We start from the raw sequence: 19155 nt of genomic DNA, 5'->3' as shown, positions 1-19155 counted from the left end.
GAGCTACGATCACAACAGGCCGCAACAGAGAGAAGCTGACAGGAATAAAACCGTATAGGAATTTTTACATTAATGTCAAAATGGCTATATGACATTACTGCCAATGGGCTGGAATAATTTACCATTCTATTTAGGCTTAGACACATCACTTACAAGTTGTTCTTCAAAGGACTGAACCCAAATGAGGCTAGAGCAGTATTACCAATGTTCGCAATTTCATCACTAGTTTAATTATATTTAGGTAGATCCTTAAAATCCCATGTCCTGTGGTTCAGTGTTAGCATGAAAATAACAGATTCACTAAATTAAAAAGTAGATTTTTAGTGCCTTTTAGCTATAGTGGCCACAGGAAAAACTTGGAAAACAGGAATAAATAAAGAGAAATAGAAAAGAAAAAAACAGCAAAAGAAGTTCGAGTTACCAATGCTCGTGGAATTACTGATGGACTTCCATATTATGATAAATAAGTACTATTCATTAAAATAAATAAAAATCTGCATTACCCTTATAGCCAGTACAGTGTGATTACTATGATATTCATTAAAAATACTGAAAGCAACAGACTTCACATAGTGACTGTAGTCGTACACACAGTGCAAAAACCTCTAACAGGGTGATTTCATAAAGGAACACAGTCATAAAATCTGTATACACCTATATAGGTGTATGCACACGTATATATATGTATTTTTAAGGGAACAGTCATGTTTTCTAATAAGCACACATTTTCTTAAGCGGTCTGTGCAGTGACATTTGCCTCTGGCAAGGAGAATGGGGAGAGCTGAGAGGGAAGGAGTTTAAGTTTCTTTGTACGTTGCCACCAACCCATTCTCTGTAATTGCAAAGGCAGAATTTCTCAATCAGGGCAGATGGCGCACACATCTCCCAGTGAGGACCATATCACTATTTGTGTGCACTCTGGTTTCTACAACTTTCTGACATTTAGGAGCTACATCTGAAGCCAAGTCTATTGGTGAATACAATAGTTGATCTGTATTTTGCACTGTCACAGTTCATATTTTTAGTCTGAGTTTACCGTACGAATTTTCAGTTATAATTTAGGTAAATATAAAAACAGTTTTATTACACAATAGAAACATCACAAAGGGAATAATACTAACCATAACCCTGTATGCTATGCATTCATTAGAATAACTAAAGTATATTTTGGAGGTATATCTAAATCTTATACCAGAATGTTTTTCTTTCATAGACTTGAATGCTATCATATCCTTTATTCCAGATTAATATAAATATTATCAAATATTTTATATGAATGTTTATTAAAAACTATGGGTGGAATAATATTCTGAGGCATCCACATCTGGGAACTATGCCTATGCATTAACAGAATTTATCTCTAAACTTCTACCTTTATTTGTTTATAAGTACGCTAACACAATGTGCTGGACATCTTCAGCTCCTGCTGCCGATCACAAAGGAAGCTAAGTGCTTTCTGAAGGCCCAGTTCACTCTACTACACACACATGCATTATTCTCCTTAGCAATTCCCTACTAGTACAAAGTATTTGCACTTTTTTGCCCAATTCTGCCTTTGTGGTATAGAAGTAAGTGTTTTTCCATAGTGTACTGCTGGTTGCCACTTGTAGTCATCATCAGCCTAATGTTCCATAGAGTTGTATAACCTGGTTATTTCCTGTATATGCATATTAAATTTCACTGGCTACAAAAAACATATAAAGGTTAATATTTTAATGATAAATACACTGTTTCATTATTTTATGTAGAAGTTGCCTTAACAGCCTTTCAGTTTTATTATGAATAAGTACCTACTGTTACCTCAGTATTTAAAATAGTCCCTAGCTGTTCTTGATATAACTAGGCAATAGTGCTCAGCTGATGCAATCATATCAAGACAACTAAAGGTTATTAAACTCACCAAAATAAACACAGAGAGCAAACACTTACTTTACACATTCTTATGACTTAGGTACAAATCCTGGAGTGTATTATAAACTGGTCTTTACAACCTATGAACACAAACTGTAAGTCAGAGGGAAACAGGAATTCCCTAGGGATGCTGTCCAAAAAAAGAAAAGTAGCCCCTGTGGAGTCACTCTCCCTAAGTCATGTTGCCGCTGCTGCTGAAACTATGCAATGAATCCTTCTGCAGTTGGAATTTCAGATGCCATAATCCCTTGCAGAATGTTGTCTAATTATTTTATTATGCATAATAAATGTAAAATATTTATTTTAGTTTACATAATTATATTAAAAATGTATGCTATTCATTCTCAGTCTTGTAAGACATCCTTCACAAGTCATATACTTTATAGAAAGGTGCATTTATGGAATTAATGCTGTTTTGCTGGCGTGGCTGTTTATTTCATAAAGCTTCTAAACTCTCTTATCTACTACTATGGAACATCACCAATCCTGTGGATGTTGCTTTTCATCCTCTCCTTCCCCACCCTGCCCCAGGTACCTATGCAAAATTAAACTGTGCAGTGGAGTCCCAGAGGAACAAGAGTCATTTTCTTTAATTACAGAACAGGGATGGCGTAGAGTAGCTTAACGTTATACCTGTCCCACAGTCCCATGGTCAAAGTTGCAGCAAAGATGTTTCAATACCACAGAACTAAGCCAGTGTTCCTCCCAAGCCCTGAACTCCAAAAAATTTGAATATGCTTGAAAAGCGCGGCTGTGCCTTTTACCCTCCCTAAAACAAAGTAATCTGAATCCACTTTGTACTAAAACAACCCCCCACATACATACCAGGTTTCATTATTTGCCTAAGAAGCTGTGATAGATGCAGGGAAAGTTAGTACTGATAGAATTTGGCTTTAAAGCCTAACATACTACTAAAATAAGATTCCCAATTATTTAGGAATTCTTAACTTTAGACACATCCAAAAAAGTAGTTCTGCTTTTGAAAATGCTGCATATCTGCATCTTTCATTGATTTCACTGGATGCATGGGAGTTTAGCACTTCTGAAATCAGGTTACATTCAGGTGCCTAAACTGTTGCCTTTCATTAGGCAGCTGGGTTTGAGAAGTCTGGCCACAGAATACACAACCCAGAGTTTTAGAAACTAGTTAAGTTCACAGATACAGTTTCAGGAGGTTACATGACTCTTCATTTCTTATTGTGCCCGTTACAAAACTTTTGTCTTTTTGTCAGTATGACTCTAAGATCATGTAATCTGAAAAGTTTAGCCACATAACACATCTTTCTAAAACAACACAGAAATACAAGATAAGTATTGCATACGGAATGGTGGTGTAGGGCCCTGAGAGACCAATTCTGTATTATAAAATTCTGGTGAACATTAATTAGGAGTGAATGAATATTTTTGTATGACGAAGCACATTGACTTAAGAATGGAGAGACACACTGTGATTTGAGATAGTAAATGCAAAGGAAATGTGTGCCTATTTATATCTAAATAGGATAAACCTACACTGAAAATACAAATGTGAAATATAAACAAAACTGGAATAGCAGTTTAAACTTTTAATAAGCAAATTTTTACAAGATTTTTTTTCTTCTTTCAAAATGAATTAGATTTTAAAAAATAAACTGAAAATATAATTTCAAATTATGATCACTACTAGAAGTTGGATACTGCTGTAATAGATAGAAAAATCAGAAATTCATTTCTTTGTTATCAATAAGTTACAGATTTAGAAAATATAAATATGAACTGACCATACTACAAAAAGCAGAGACAGAAGGTTTTGCAAAAACATTTAACTATTAACTATAACCATAAACATAGATTATAAAAGCAACTCAGTAAAATAAAATGACCAAAATTGCCCCTGTTTTCTTTTGGGGAATATGCATACTATTGAGATTATATAATTTGTGAGAGAAAAACCGTAGATTAATTTATTATTCACTTGGAAAAACCACATCAGTTCATGTCTTTTCCTAGTTAAGAAAAGAACTTCCCTTGCTGACTGAGGGTTATAAAGAATAAATTTCCTTTTCTGTTCTATGCAGCCAAAATCAATCTTTTTCCCATAGTCCTATAGTCTATTCCACTCGTTTCTGCTGCTAAGAAAAAAAGATGAGTTATAGGTCCACGTACAGTCACAAATGATCCACATTTTAACAGCAGTTCCTAAATTCAGATTTGTTTCTTTTAATAACCTTTGTTTCTATACTTCTTGCCAGGCTTAGTTAGCCTTTCATTCACTTGTCTGGCAAGAGTTTTTGCAGGATGATTGTTCACAATTTCTTCCTATTGAACAGCTTGAAATCAGCAATTTCTAAGAACCCTTTGAGCACTGAGGAGTTGAACAGGAATAATTAAAAATATCTAGTATTTAGACACTCTTTTTCTTCAAATGTCCCAAACTACTTTTTAGAATACGGAGATCACTTCACCTATTGGTGAAAGGAGATGTTATGATAGCCCTAGCAATGCTGTACTCCATATCCATACACAAAATGGGGAATATTCATCTCAGTAAAACTACAAAGGTCATTAAAGAGCGCGCAGTTGCCAAGCAACACTAAACAGCAACATGTGAAACAGTCTGGATGAACTTACAGAGCTGAGCTGCAATCACCAAAGTGAGAACTTCACCACTAGGCATGGGGGTTCATTTTATTACTAGATCTGCAGGTTTTAAAACCTTGATGTCATGTTTTGTGGGGGTGACACTCACAAGAGTAAATACAGTCTGCTGAACTGGTTTGGAGAACATGACTTGCTGAGTTGCTAATACCTTTTCTTCATGAAAACAGATAGTAATGGGTGAGTTAATAAGCAGGCAACACGTGACTCCCTTAAAAATATAGTGAAAAGTAAAGAGGAAAAAATGCAAGAGATGGATAGAGTGCAAAAAATATATCTGCCAACAAGCCTGGCTAATATCCCAGGACTGTGGAAACTGGCAGCACAAGTAGGACTGCTGGGCTAATAAATACAGCAGCCCCACTACTGACTCCTCTGCAGAGTGCCTCACTGCCTCTCTGAACTTGCAGCAGCAGCACAGCTCTAATTTCTGCATCCCCGCCAGATGTTTTTCACCTGAGCTCAGAAAAAATTTCTTGCAGAATCAAAGCTGCATAAGCTGATGCCTGTAGAGATCAGCTTTCAAAGAGTAGGTCGAAATTGGCCTATGAGGGAAGGAAACTAACATCCTGCTATCACAAAACAATGATTTTCCAATAATATGGAGGCGCGGAGATTTCCTGTTAATCCTGATAAAATGTGTAAGTGACGTTTGCCAGTCAAAACCTGTCATCTCCTGAAATTCCTACCCCATACAGAAACTTGTCCATCTGAAGAAAAACAATCCTCTGTTGCTTACTGAGCATCTTCCCAGAGAGAGCATTTACTGCCGTTGTGCGCTGTCACGCTGAGCAAGGGGAAGGAGAGGTTCCAGGCCTGCGCCCACTCGTTGTGTGAGCAACGAGCCCCCGACTGCAAACTCGGATTCACATCAACAAGACTCCCATTCACTCGTGTCTCCCAGTCAGATGCTTAAACCCATCATAACCCATCTCTCATTATCCTGTTCTGTAATAAGATTATTCCTTCCTATTGGAATGGTTCACGAAAGTGGATGACCACAAGATTAAGCCTCTTCCAACACRCCGTGCCAGAATTATAGCATTCCCCAGGAGCTTTGACGTTCACTGCTGCACATCATGTCACACTATGTTCCTTACATGCTGTCACTTCACTCAACACAGATCTTTTAATGTGACCATCCTGAGGAATACAAAACCACCTAGCCTTCTTAGATGACTTGATCCAAAGCATACTGAAGCCAAAAGAAACACTTCTATTTTGGGGGAGAGAAAAAAAAAAAGAGAGAGAGAGAGAGAGAGAGAGAGAAAGGAGGTTCTTTAAGGTGGGAGCACAGAAGTGAAAGGCACCTGAATTATCAGGTTCAGTCCTTTGCAGATCTACGCAGCAATTTAATGGACGCTCAATACAGCAGAGTTCACAGAACATTCACTTTATATACACGGACCAACATAACTCAAATTTTTGTACAGAAACTGCACAGATCAGTGCAGAAGCTTTCTTTAAAGTAGATCATAAACAGCGCAAGTCAGATATTACAAGAATGGCTAGTCTTTGTTATATAATCTTGTTTTAGGAAACTACATTAAAACATATACTAAAAGAACATTATAGTTGTATGTTCAGCATTTTAAAAAAATAAAAACATTATACTGGTGTAATCAGATGTTTAACTTCCCCTGCTTGTGCACATGCACCACAGCACATGCATCTATTTACACAATCATATATCATTTCTCAAATATAATACTGATTTTTAAAGAATATTCTGAACCTCAGATCTTATAAGTTGCTTATGAATGACTTCTCTGGAATCTTTTATAGTACACATAGACTAGCCGCTTCACTGCAAGGTATTAAAAGTATTCAAGGTTGTAGAAAAAGTATGTTTAAGAAGAATTAAGAAGCAACTTAAGAAGCAACATGAGATCATTTTATAACTATTCTATAACGAACATAAGACACATGGGATGAGCACCACAAGAAATCTTAATAGTCCATTTACGTGATTTTTGAGAGCTTAACTGTACTGTCATAATAGGATGGGTTTTAATGGCATAACTTATGAGACTTTGCCACACAGCCCCCCTACATCCACTCTCATCCAATAAACTTGGCTGCAAGGAGAAAACTGGAGCAGACTCAGCAGCACTTTAACTAGCTCCAGTTGCTTCCAGTTCTAATAAGTGTCTGATGAATATTTAGGCTGCTAAACCTTTTAGGGGACTTTTCCTTTCTTGGTGGAATGGTTGCAACTCAACCGAGAAAAATTTAAAAACTGCAACTGATTTGAAAAGGCAATGCAGATAAGTAGTCTCACCATGGAGAATTCTAACAGACACTAGAGCAGCTGTGAAACAAACACTCAACATTAGCATTGCAGTGTTACCACTAAAAGGTTTCCCATCATTTGTTTTTCTTTATAAAGTAATACCTAAACACTGAAGACTAAGTTTTTAAATTTAGCTCCTAATTTAATATGCAATTACTGCTGCACTGATGGTGTTTTAATGGCAATATATTTTTATTCGTGACTTCAAATGAACCTCGTCTGATCACCTTAACCCTTCTTTCATCATGCTTTAGTTAATGACTCATTACCTGTAGTCACACCAGGGACATCTGTAAGGCTTTTCTCCAGTATGGACACGCTTATGTCGTGTCAGATGCGATTGTGTTGTGGAAGCGAAGTTACACTCATCACATTTGAACGGTTTCTCTCCTAGAAGATGACAAGAGAAGATATGCATTATCAGTTTTCATCAACAGAAAAGGAAGATAAGTCTGAATTTCTGGCAAATCCCTTGAGCTAGATTTTAGTCCATGTATATCACAAAACCAAATACAAAATACATTTCCAAATACAAGATATTAATTACAAAATACTATGCTCACTGTGAGATATACACTTCAGCAGCCAGCTGACTTCCTACATGGTGTTACTGCAGCAAAAAGGAAGAGAAAGAACTTCACTGAAACATGGTAACCATGTTATTTGGGTCATATTTCCATGAGAATGTCTTCACCAGCAGAAGAAAGGCATTCCTCTCATGTAGAATACCCTCTGGCTTCTGTTGCAGTTGTGCCCATGTACAACCCACAGAGAAACACTCTTCAAGACAGAAGGTAAGAAATTAAACTTGGGCCTGTATTCAGCACCTGCTCAGAAATGAACATCTCTGGGAGAAGGCTGTCTTTGTTTTGTGTCTCTGCTCCTGCATTTTAGATCTCAGAGCTATAAGATAATATGCATAAATAGACTGAGAGTATGAACCAGACCTCAGAGCTCCATCCTCCCTCTCTTGCTTGCTGTCCTTCTGCCCTTGTGAATCTTTTCTGAACAGTGGGCCAATTTCTGCAGAAGGACTTGAAAGGTTAATGAAAAAAAATACTAAACTAAGACAATAATATTGTCAGAGGGCTAAAATTCAATCTCTGATAAACTTGCAACTGCACTGGGAATTTCTAGGGGACTACTAATTGAAGAAAGATGAAAATCCCTACGCTAGCTAAGAAATTATTATGCAAAAAGAGTACTTTTCCTTTTCCATTTGAGAGTCCACCCTTCAGCAGACACTAAAGCAGACAAAAATCTCATGATAGAGAAATATACTGTGAATCCCAGGTAAGACAACTGCATCCAGTTTTTCCCCGATTGCTCCAGAAATTCTTGTGTGTGGCTTGCAGGTACATGTAAGTACCAATAACAGAGGTTTATTTTTGTAGTCAGAAGACAGAAGGCAGCTCCTAACTTCTGGAGCCTTAGAAGTATTTTGGAGGCCTTCAGAAGTATTTATATTCTAAACACTACATAAGGAATCAACATCCCTAACTTAAGAAGCCTGAATAAAACTGCTAGGGATAGATGCCTACTTTGTAGACTGTTCAGCTGTCCATTCTCAAAACCGAGCTCTAAGTCCCTGAGCAGGTACAACTTGCAGATTTTCAGACTGCCAGCAAAAGATACATCACAGGCAGAAGACACCTCACTAGCAAAAGACCACTCCCAAGGGGCCATGCCTCCAAGTCTGATTTTTCAAGCCTCCTCAAAACATGAGATACTCGAGACTTCAAAAAAGACTTTGCCAGAATTCTGAGAAGAGATAGAAATCTGCATTTTTCATTCATGGAGACTGATTTCTTTTATCCTTCCAAGGAAAAAAAAATGCTAGGTCCTTAGACCTGAAAAGTCTGGAAGAAAGAACAATGGAGTAGCTTCTGAAAGCTCCATAAAGAGTTGGAATAATTGCTTCTAGCAGCTGCTGGAGAGAATTTCAGCTACTATTTTTCATTTATTGTTTCTCAGGACAAAGAAAGGTGAAGGGGCAGGACACAATGCAGAAGCCTCTATGCTGGACAAATTGAGATTGTGACGAGGTATGTCTTTCCTGCCCCAAACGGGGTTTTCTTGTCAGACACTGACTCTCTGCTCTGAAGAAACTGATTCTCCCAGCAGCTTGAATGCTATTGGCTTCTTCTTCAGTTAAACTCTCTGGGAAGCCATGGATTCCATAGCAACACAACCTGTTCTTGAACTGAAAATTTTCTGTGCCCGATTTATTTTATCCTGTAGTATTAAAGAAGATAGCAACATTTTGAAGCCTAAATAGTAAAGCTACAAGTATTTTAGATAACATACAGACTTATTTGAACTGCTTTCATTGAAAATGCACTAGAACCTTACTAACTTGCCCCCTTGTAAAGAAGCAAATCTGCACTGAAAGTTGATTTTTAGGCTGCCGTTCAGCGGAGGCTGTTTCAGCTAGGGTCTGCTGCTGTGCTGGGGCAGGGACAGTAAAGCTGACAGGTGAGTGAGGTTCCATGGAAGCCAGGAGAGTTTGGAAACTCCATCGTGACCAAAAGAAAAATGATAATCCTTGCTCACTGCACCAGGAAGCTTCTCCTTAGGCAATCCTTGGGGCTAACTGCTCCTGTCAAGGAGAGTATGTGTAAATTGCACCTGGCAGAAAATACATCAGCGCAGCACCACCCAGCAAAAGCCGGCTACACTGGCCAAGAATGACTGCCGAGCATGTCCTGCAATTCTTAGCAGCTGCACAAAGGGAAACATATTCATTTTTCTGGAAAATATACAAAATTGGTAAGTACATTTGAAAAAAACTAAAAGAAGAAAACTAAGTATTTCATTGGGTTGGGTGGGGGGAGGAGAAGATTATTTTAGGTGTAGCAGCAGTACTTTTTTCTTTTCTTTAATTTTTGTCTTTCTTATCTTTAGGCCAGAATCTTCTGTATCAGTCTTTGTTTCCCAATTCGCCCTTCCCCCTCCCTGCCCCAAGACATCCCAGCCAACGAACTTCAACATCTTTTAATACTGCCTGCCATGAAACTTTTCAGGAGAATTTTTTTTCCCCTCATCAAGAGTCTAATTAATATGAAATTGAAATAACATGAATCAAAAAAGCAATAATGGCAGTATTTTTTTTTAAAGCCCACTACATTTGCTAACTATAAAATAGTGTATCCAAAAATCTGGGAGTAAAGACAAAGTCTACACACTTAAAGATTTACTAATGAAAAAAAATACCAAAAAAACCTCCCAAAAAACTCCTTTGCTATCACAGAAAAATTCTCTGTGCCTCACCTAACTTTGTCAATAACAAACCCCATGAAAGAGAAGGCTRTGTGCCCCAAAATGACATACTGGTCAACAAACATGCCATCGTTATTAAAAAAGAAACAAAAAACCCCACATGTTCCAAAATCAAAGAACCACTGTCATTAGGCTTCTTTGCTTTTCACATAAGAGTTTTCAAACAAGCATGTTTCCTAACAATAAGCTCACAAAAGAGAAAGTGATTTTGCTCCAGACAACTTCCAAAGTGCATCAGCTGTCTAGGTCACCTGACATGGAAAATTTCAGTTCCGACAATCCAGAGTTTGGCGAAGCAACTGAAAAAAGGGTCAGATCATGGTGAGCACTGGCCTGTATAAAAGCTGTTATTAAGCCTGCAGCTAACCAGTTAGCTTCCTCCACTCTGCCCACTCTTTTCTTCTTAAAACGTTATGACTAAAGCTTTCTTTTTCTCTTGCCTGTCTGAAAATGCCTCCTCCAAATTCTCCACTGACTTCTTTTAGCATCTGTCTTAGCTTTTCTTCACAAATTACTGCTTTCTTTTTCCTTTATCCTTCTTCTTTTCCTTGACATTACCTCTTTCGGTTTCTCTGTCTTTGATGATAAGCTTTTTAGGACACAGAGCATGCCTTACTGTAATCATAAATTTCTGTGTACAGGTAGGTACTCAACATGTAATTTTTAAAGGAAAAATAAAATAATATAAACAACAATTATAAATCTTGGTGACGAATGCTGATTTGTGGGTGACAAAGCAATGATTTTATTTACAATCATGACTGTCCAGGCAACTTTTACTTACAGCTTACATATCGTATTTGTATGAATGTGCTACTGAGTACCCATCTTTGGTATAAATGATGAAAGAAAAAATTAAATGGTGCCTTCAATTTGAAAGTCTTCAGCAATCAATCAGAATCTTAGTAAGATGGAAGAAATCTTACCCCAGTTGTCTCCACAGGGAGAGGCCCTGCTTTTAGTCCTATTCGTCTTTCACATGATGCGTTGAGCAGTACCGAAAGAATCCTAGCATGCTATATACCCTGCGTTTTTGACCTTAGGAATGACTACACCAAAAAATGTGGCCTTCTCCTTACATGTTACAGGACTTCTTACTTCCAGCTGTTTTCCAGCTTTTGTTAAGGCTGCTCCCCAGAGGGGAACTTACAGACTTCTTAAAGGAGCTTGAAATATTTTGAAGCAAATTCTATTTGCTTTTAGTCTGGTCATCTTTTTTGCATATAAGTCATACAAAAATAAGTACATCCCAGATTCCTGGCAGATGCCACAGAGCTGCAGTTCCATAGCAAAATACAATTGCAGTTTGTATACTCAGAAATGGGAACAAAACTGGTCCACAAGCCAATTCCTCTTAAGCAGTGAGAAAGTTTTTAGATATTCAAGGTTTCAGTAGTGTTTATGGCCAAAAGTTTGTTATAACTAAGTTTCACACTCTGCTGCAAATGTTTGCTTAAATAGAAATAAAAAACAACACAGATCCTTTTCAAATTTCACCTCTCTTCTTACTGAAAAGAGCAAAAGATTTACTGTGCTACATTTTCTGTGCTATTCAACATTATTATTTTTTTAAGCTGTGGTGCAGAAGTTGAAGGGAAGAGGCTACGTTATACATTAAATTCAATGCCGAGTAATGTAACTACACATTAAAGTCAAAGAGCAGTTCACATGAGAAATAGAAACACAAAGTGAGTCACTCATCTGGATAAAAACACATATATTATTAAATTTTCTTTCTTTATTACATTGACCTATAAATGTCTTCAGAAGTGCAAGATTGAAATGAGTGAACAGAACCAATCATACAAACAGTGATCTGCATGATATAAGCCGTACAATAAGTACAATAAGCTTCAAAAATTCATGAAAATATTTGAACAAAGACACATCTGCTTAAGCATTTCTATAGGTTCATGGTGACTCTCATAGAACTGCTGTGCACAGTAAGTGTACTTACCCTCTAATGCTCTGCTACTGTCATATATGTTAGTTTTTTACTTTTACAATTCCCAGCAAGATCCTACCACAAACAACATATGAGAAGCAAATGTAAACTGCTATTGTGTAGAATATGAGGATGGGGTTTTTGGAATTTACAGGATTATTAACCAACATAAAAAAAGGAGTTTCACACAACAGAACACAGGATGTGAGTGATCAGCACTGTTGCAGCAAGCAGCTACTACAGCACTAAATGGAAGTTTACTGGGAAAAATGGACAGGAAGAGAAAACACTATGATGACAGAAGGAAGACCAATAATGGAGGAAAACAGAATAACAATAAGAACAAAAAAAAGACATCTGAAATTTAAGAAGTGTCTTCATTGAGGCATTCTGATGAATAAGTTGAACAGTTAAGCTTAATAGTCATCAGTAACTCTCAATGTAATTACAATATCAGAAACTACCTCTCCTTTTTTTTTTCTTTCTTGTGCAGTTTCTCAGGTTGATCACGATTACGTTAAAGTATTTAAATTATGTGATATAGTACTTTTCATTTTGTGCATGTTTATTTTGGTGGCTGATTTAGAGGTTATTTACTCTTTTTTTTAAATAATAAAGTCCAGATAATCTTATACTTAAATTCTTTGAGGATTTTAACTAATTCTACAGGCAGCCAGCACTAAAATTTGCAATATTACTTACCTGCATATTTTCTCACCGGGACAAAAGATGAATTAAGAAAAATTGTGTCAGCAATTCACTCATGAGATGAAAATTTTTCCTCCCAGTCATGTTGGAACACCAGAGCTCTTGCATATACATTCTTGTAGCCCTGCAAGCTGGCCCTTATTTACCAAATGGCATCAACAGCTATCACAAGTGGGTTAAATTTCTTAAACCGGTTTCTGCTCACAGCCTAGACAGCCACAAGTGCCTATTGTAAAGCATTCAACAAGGACAGAAACATAAGCATCCTTTACAATGTGATACAATTGTGGTCAAACTTTGGACCATGAGAGTGCTGGGTTCTTGAGGTTTCCATTGCTTCAACTGACAGAGTAGAGTATCAGGCCACTGATATTAACATAGCCGGTGAAAGACTTGCTGTATTTCCTAGATTGATTTATTGTAGAATTGGACTCGAAGCAGATACTCTCAAAGCACAAGATAACCCTAGAATATTTTACTAGGACAAAGTCAGTTTTTTCTGTGTTCAAAGTCTGCACTTCTCACAAGAGCAGGTTAGTCATTAAGTAGGTAACATATGTAACACAGAATAAGATGTCAACCACTGAAACACCAGGGATTTCTTGCTAGGTCAAATTATTTTTTTCTCATTGTTACCATTCTACTTCACAGTTGAACAAACCTCTATCAAGGAAGTCTGTATGAAGATGTATCATGTTTGCAAATAGGCTAAGCACGTGCATTTTTCAGCTCTTAAAATGAATGGCTTTTCCTTTCGGTTTAAGGTGCCTGTACTTTTTTCACTTAAAAAACAAAACCATACCTTTCAGGGATAACTTTCTATTTACCAAGCTAATTCCTAAAGCCGTGCTGCCCTATGGGTCACCAACAGCCCCATTCTGTCCCCTGAGTTATACTTTACACTCCATGTAATATCGCTGAAGAAAATGCATCTTTTGCAGGGTAAAGGTATTCCTCCATGTACATAAAACAATCTTGTCTAAAATGAGAAGGAGCAGAGTAAAAAATACCAGAAGCAAGAGCATCAAATGTCTAAGAGGCCAGTGCTAAAGCCAGTCCCCTCTCATGTCAGAAGTCTGTGGGAGAAGCTGAGCAGTCCCCACGGGTGCCAGGACACCTCATACCCTGAGGCTGGGACAAGGAGAGACTTCTTATACCGGTCAAGACTCCTCAACCACGTGCAAGGATTAGCTCCTTTGTCCTTGAATCAAGGGTCTCTGACAGGAGACAAAAGCACATCTTGGATTGGAAGATGTTCTGTGTCAGCCCCCTAGACAGTTTGTATTACAGCAGGGAATTATTTAAGCCATTTAGACCATTTTTGATACCTATTCCTTTCAAACCTGATTGTAATTTGCTTTGGCATTCTGTTCATGTGTCAACTGGAGACAAAGTAGAAAAAATATTGATACAAAGAGGAGTGCATGCAGCTAAGAACTGAGATCAAGTTGCGCACTGGATGAAAATACAGGGGCACACACGTATGTGCAAAAATGCAGGCAAAGGTGGATTGTGTCGTTCTCCTTGAAACAAATAGAAGCTACAGATAATTTTTCTGCTAAAGAATCATCTCTGATTGTTTGTGCCACAGAGCAGATAAATGCCAAAAAGATAGATCCCTCTGCCTCTGAGATACTGTCCTGTATAGTATAAAGTTAATAGTGAAGTCATAACGAGCCTCCAGTCCTGACATAAAATAAAAAGTTATGCCTGCTAGATGCAAGCTTCATGATCTATAACCTGTGAATCCCTGTGATCACAGCACAAAAATCTCCACCACAGTGGCAAAGAAGGGCAAAATGCCATCCAAAACCCAGACTGCTTTTCCCCAGGAACATACGGTATTTTCAGCCTACTTGTAGACATAAACTAGGAAATTAAATTTATTTTCTAATGGCCTGTGGCCTAATGACACACACAAAAAATATAACCTATGATAACTTACATTTCTGAGAAACCACATCGGCACTCACATAGGAGGTAACAATACACATTTCTTCCACTTTCCCATTCTAAAATAATGGTATACCTTTGGATGGCTGCCCTGAGTATGAGTCTTAGGCATAGACATGATCTCTGTGTGCGACATGGCAGGACAACAGAACACAAAAGATAGTTCCCATCCTATTGATAACAATGATTTATTTCTGCTCAAACTTCAAAAATAAAACAAAAAATCATTTTCAATCTGAGTCCAGATTTGGTAAAATTCAGCCAATGTATGAAAATTTTTTGAAGCTCCAAAAAAATGGAAACCCTTAGTTAAAACTGAAGCAYGCAATTACCATTCTGGTGGTTGCACCTGCTCTTGTTATCATTCAGAGCGTGCAATACTAAGTGAACCTATAATATGTACTAAATGACTATACTTGGACATTTTAAAAACACAAATATCCTGCAATAAATGGGAATTGGAAGCAGCAGTCCTCTCTCAGAAATGTGCATTCTTTGTTATCAGAAGAAAAAATCTGTAAATTTAGCATAATCACTAGTTAGAATTATGAGCATAATCTGGCCTTGCACATTTTTATTTACAGCAAATCCATTTCAAGTTATTGCCAGATCAGCACTAGAAAACCCACCTTTCTGCGAGCATCAGACTTTCCTCCAAATATGGTTGGTTTAATAAACTGAAACCAAGGTGGAAAAAATGGCTTCAGGCTCCCAAGAAAAGAGAGTAGCTGCTTTCCAGGAAATTACACATTTTGATGGTGTATATCCTGAATCAGGATTAGTTTATTCAGGGACATACTAAAATCTCCCACAGAGATTCCTTGACAAAAATCCATGGAAAATTCATGATGTAACAATTACAGCTTCACATTTGTTAGCCATTTCTTTCCACTGTACCTTAGACAATAGTCGCTTAACTCACACTGTAAGTCCTGATGATGTTATACTATCCTCATGCTAGTCAGCAAAACAAAAACTACAGTGGTTTAAGCAGTGACACTTCTGTGACTGTTTGAACAAAATCTATTCAAATAATCAAACACTTACTAGGAACTACTAAAAAACACAATTAAGGTAAAATGCATTAATAAATGTTTAATACTTACACTTTTTTTTTTAGTCTTCTGAAGCTAAGAACCAATTTAATTTTATCTGATATTAAATTTTTATAACCAGGTGGTAGGAAAGCTTTACTAATTCTGTGAGAGAAATCCTGCTTTACATGATAACCATGTGGTAACTCTTAAGGTTGTATCTATTAATTACAAACTATCTTAAAATTGCAAAAGGGCAACTGAAACAACACTAGTTTTCAACTATGTCTCAGTCCAAAATAATGAATTAATCTATATGTGGCCTCTAATTTTCACCCAGGGACATTCTAGCAGACTCTTGCAAAATCTTCACAGTAGGTAATCTATTTGGGCCTTGAAAAAAAATTAGTATATTTAGCATTCATTTAAAGAAGAAACCCAACCTTTACAATTCTACTTTCTTCAGAAAAAACACCCCAAATAGTCCCCCAAAAGCAATTATTCAAACTCACATCAGATTTGGTACAGACCTTGGGCATTCAGATTTTACAAAACAAAAAAAGCAAAGCAAACAATGAACCAATATATTATTTGTGCTGCAATGTGCTATTTGACTTGCTTTACTCCCTAGTGTGAAGATACTCCCTTGCTGGAGAAAATATACCAAAGAGTAAAGACAGCTTTACTGACCTGTGTGCTGCCTCCGATGCTTGGTGAGGGCATGACGTGTCCCGCCGGCAAAGCCACAAAGGTCACACAGGAATGACTTCTCGCCTGTTGCAACAATAAACAGATGAGGGACTGCGGAGGTCACAGATCATTAAAACATATCTATCAAGGCTTTCAGGGTTACTAATTCCTCCAATCAAATGTTTCCATGTAAATATGTCAAATGGGAATGAAATTACCACTGCGGTTTATTGACTGTGATAAAATCTGAAAAGCACCACTGAACATAATTACATACTTGTCAGACCCATAAAAATTAGCTTTATTATCAATGGAATGGTTTTGTACAACTTCATTTCTGTTAGATGTCTTCCAGATGGGGCTGCTTTATGCACTTGAACAGTTTTTATGCATATCCTGATTTTTTACAATTCCCATACATCTGGCCTTTCTGTGCTGAGTAAAGATTGCCTGGAAAAAAAGTTAATATAGTGTATATATGATTCTGCTTAAATAAAATATATTGAATTTACTAACAAATTAAGGATACTGAGAAATTTTCAATGGACTAGATCACAGTCATCTTTAGTTACCTTCTATTTATTAATAAGTATTAAATTATTGTCTGGAATATATTGAAGAGCCCAGGCAACAATAAAAGCCACATTATTCAGTACCAGTGGCAATTCAGTACTGTTTATGTTTGTGAAACTTTCATGACATAAAGAAAACAGGTCTGGGGATTGCTAGTGAAATTGCAGCAGAACTCGTATTGTTCATCTTCAAATGATAATTCTTCCTTCCAAACCTCTGGAACAATTTGAGAGAGTTTGGCAAGCTCGCTACTCATTAAAAGTGTGTAAATGCTCTGTTTTTAGTATTTTTATACAAGCTAAGATTTTGCCCTGTTGTTTATAAATACAATCTATCATTTCACAGCAACGTTTTTACTCGGTATGTACTAACATGCAAGGCAACTGCATCCTGTAAAGCCCACACGGAAGGTTGTTATGGAATAACAATGCTAACCTCCAATATACCAAGGAAACCTTAGAAATGCTTTCCAAAAAAGAATCACTTTCCTCATTTGGAGCCAAATTGTCCCCTTTCTCAGCAACATAGCGGAAAGGAGACTAGTGGAGCAACGACACTGAATTCATTGAGACTAACAGGTTCCTTCAGATTCTTCCCTGTGGGGAAGGAAATTTAGCTTCTATAAAAGATGACTGGGTTAAGAGGTCAGGTGTCGAATTACTTACACCTCCCATGAAGACAGAGGCTAGAAACCTCCATGTTGTTTATTCCCACATTACCAGCTACATTAGTACGTGTGCTTTTGGGAAAAGCGTGGTGTCTCCGGTAGCTGCAGATGGTATTAATGCAAGGAAGTGGGCTAGCTGCCCGGGGAGCAGTGCAAGGGGCAGCTGCCTCTGCCCAGCAGCGACTCGGCCGGGCCCCGTGGGCAGCCACGCTCCCACCGGGCCACTGTCCCCTGGGAGGCCCAGGGCCTGGCACCTGCAGTTCCTGCTGCCCGTGCCGGGAGAAGGAAAGCAATTCCTTCGCATTTCCAAGACGGCCTCAACTGTCGCTAAAATGGGAGCGGAAAAACTCTGATTAACCTCCAGCAGGTAGCTAGGCTTTGAAATACAATTGGCACATGTTAATTCCATGTCATAATAAAGCAAACTATATGTATCATTATTTTATGCACCAAAATCCAATTGTGAAAACCACAGATTGAAATTTTAGAGGAGTTTGGATTTTTTGTTGTTTTTTTTTTAATTTGGCCCATGATGAGAGAACTATTCCAAGACAGTACCTAAAGTGCGAAATATTTTTGGTACCTCCTTTTAGGAATCAGTTCTGGCTATTTGTGATCATAACTGAATTAAACAGCAAAACAGAAGTAGCATAATAAAAACCCACAGTAACTAACACACACCCACATCGGTTTTCAGAGGCAAACTAGCCTATGCTTCACATGAAAAATGCATACATGTCAAATGATGTATCAAAATCTGAATATTCCTGCAAATTGTTGGTCAATAATATTACTGCAGAGGTAATACAGAAATTTCTACATAATCTCTTTTCTCCTTTATTTTTTGTATCAGGAGTTTCAGTATGCAGCACTTGAGTTCATCAAAATATCAAAGAAAAGGAGTAGAAGGACTATAAATAAGGTTTAATTATAATTAATTAATTATTAATTAATTAATTAATCAATTTTAAGTATAAATCTTTCTAACTAGCTGTAACACCTAACACCCCAGCATAAAATTCACACTTTAAAGTTAAATGCTGCTCCATGCCTACCAAGAAATTGTTCATCATCTATATATTGTCATAAATTAGCTCATGTTGCATTGAACATCTCAGAGCAGACTTCAGCGTGGCCTGCAGCTTCTTTYGCTAATGAGGACACAGAGTACCCGTAGCATCTCTGCATGCCTCTGTATTTCCTAGGTATTTTATATGTGGGCTTTTGGAACAGCTTTTGGAGCCACTGATACAAACGTTTTAAAACCAAATAACAGCTTTAAAATAGGGAAATTGGTACATCCTATAAAATAATTTGCCAGTTAAATACTCCATATTCCTCTAGGTCTAATCTGGGAGTTCTACTGCAGGCAGAGCTCTTGAGGAAATCGGTGAGGCTTTGGCCCCGAAAACACTGGGCTGAAGGAGATGTGGTCCCTGCTTTTTAAGCTCAGGAAAGGAGGTGA

The 19155-nt window shown here is 37.4% G+C and overlaps 1 protein-coding gene across 4 annotated transcripts in view; it reads right to left on the bottom strand.

The window, feature by feature from the left end:
* ZNF407 (zinc finger protein 407) overlaps nucleotides 1-19155 on the bottom strand; it is a 351970-nt gene that overhangs the window by 121349 nt on the left and 211466 nt on the right. For all 4 annotated transcript variants that reach the window (XM_026064320.1, XM_026064319.1, XM_026064317.1 and 1 more), the window contains exons 6-7: nucleotides 16451-16534; nucleotides 7111-7231 (exon numbers count right to left, since the gene is read on the bottom strand). In XM_026064320.1, the coding sequence (XP_025920105.1) occupies nucleotides 7111-7231; nucleotides 16451-16534 (205 nt within the window). The remainder of the gene's footprint in view (nucleotides 1-7110; nucleotides 7232-16450; nucleotides 16535-19155) is intronic.

The sequence above is a fragment of the Apteryx rowi genome, unplaced genomic scaffold (assembly GCF_003343035.1).
Source record: "Apteryx rowi isolate R43461 unplaced genomic scaffold, aptRow1 scaffold_213, whole genome shotgun sequence".
In the NCBI taxonomy this organism is placed as follows: Eukaryota; Metazoa; Chordata; class Aves; order Apterygiformes; family Apterygidae; genus Apteryx; species Apteryx rowi.
This window is presented reverse-complemented; position numbering and strand designations above follow the sequence as displayed.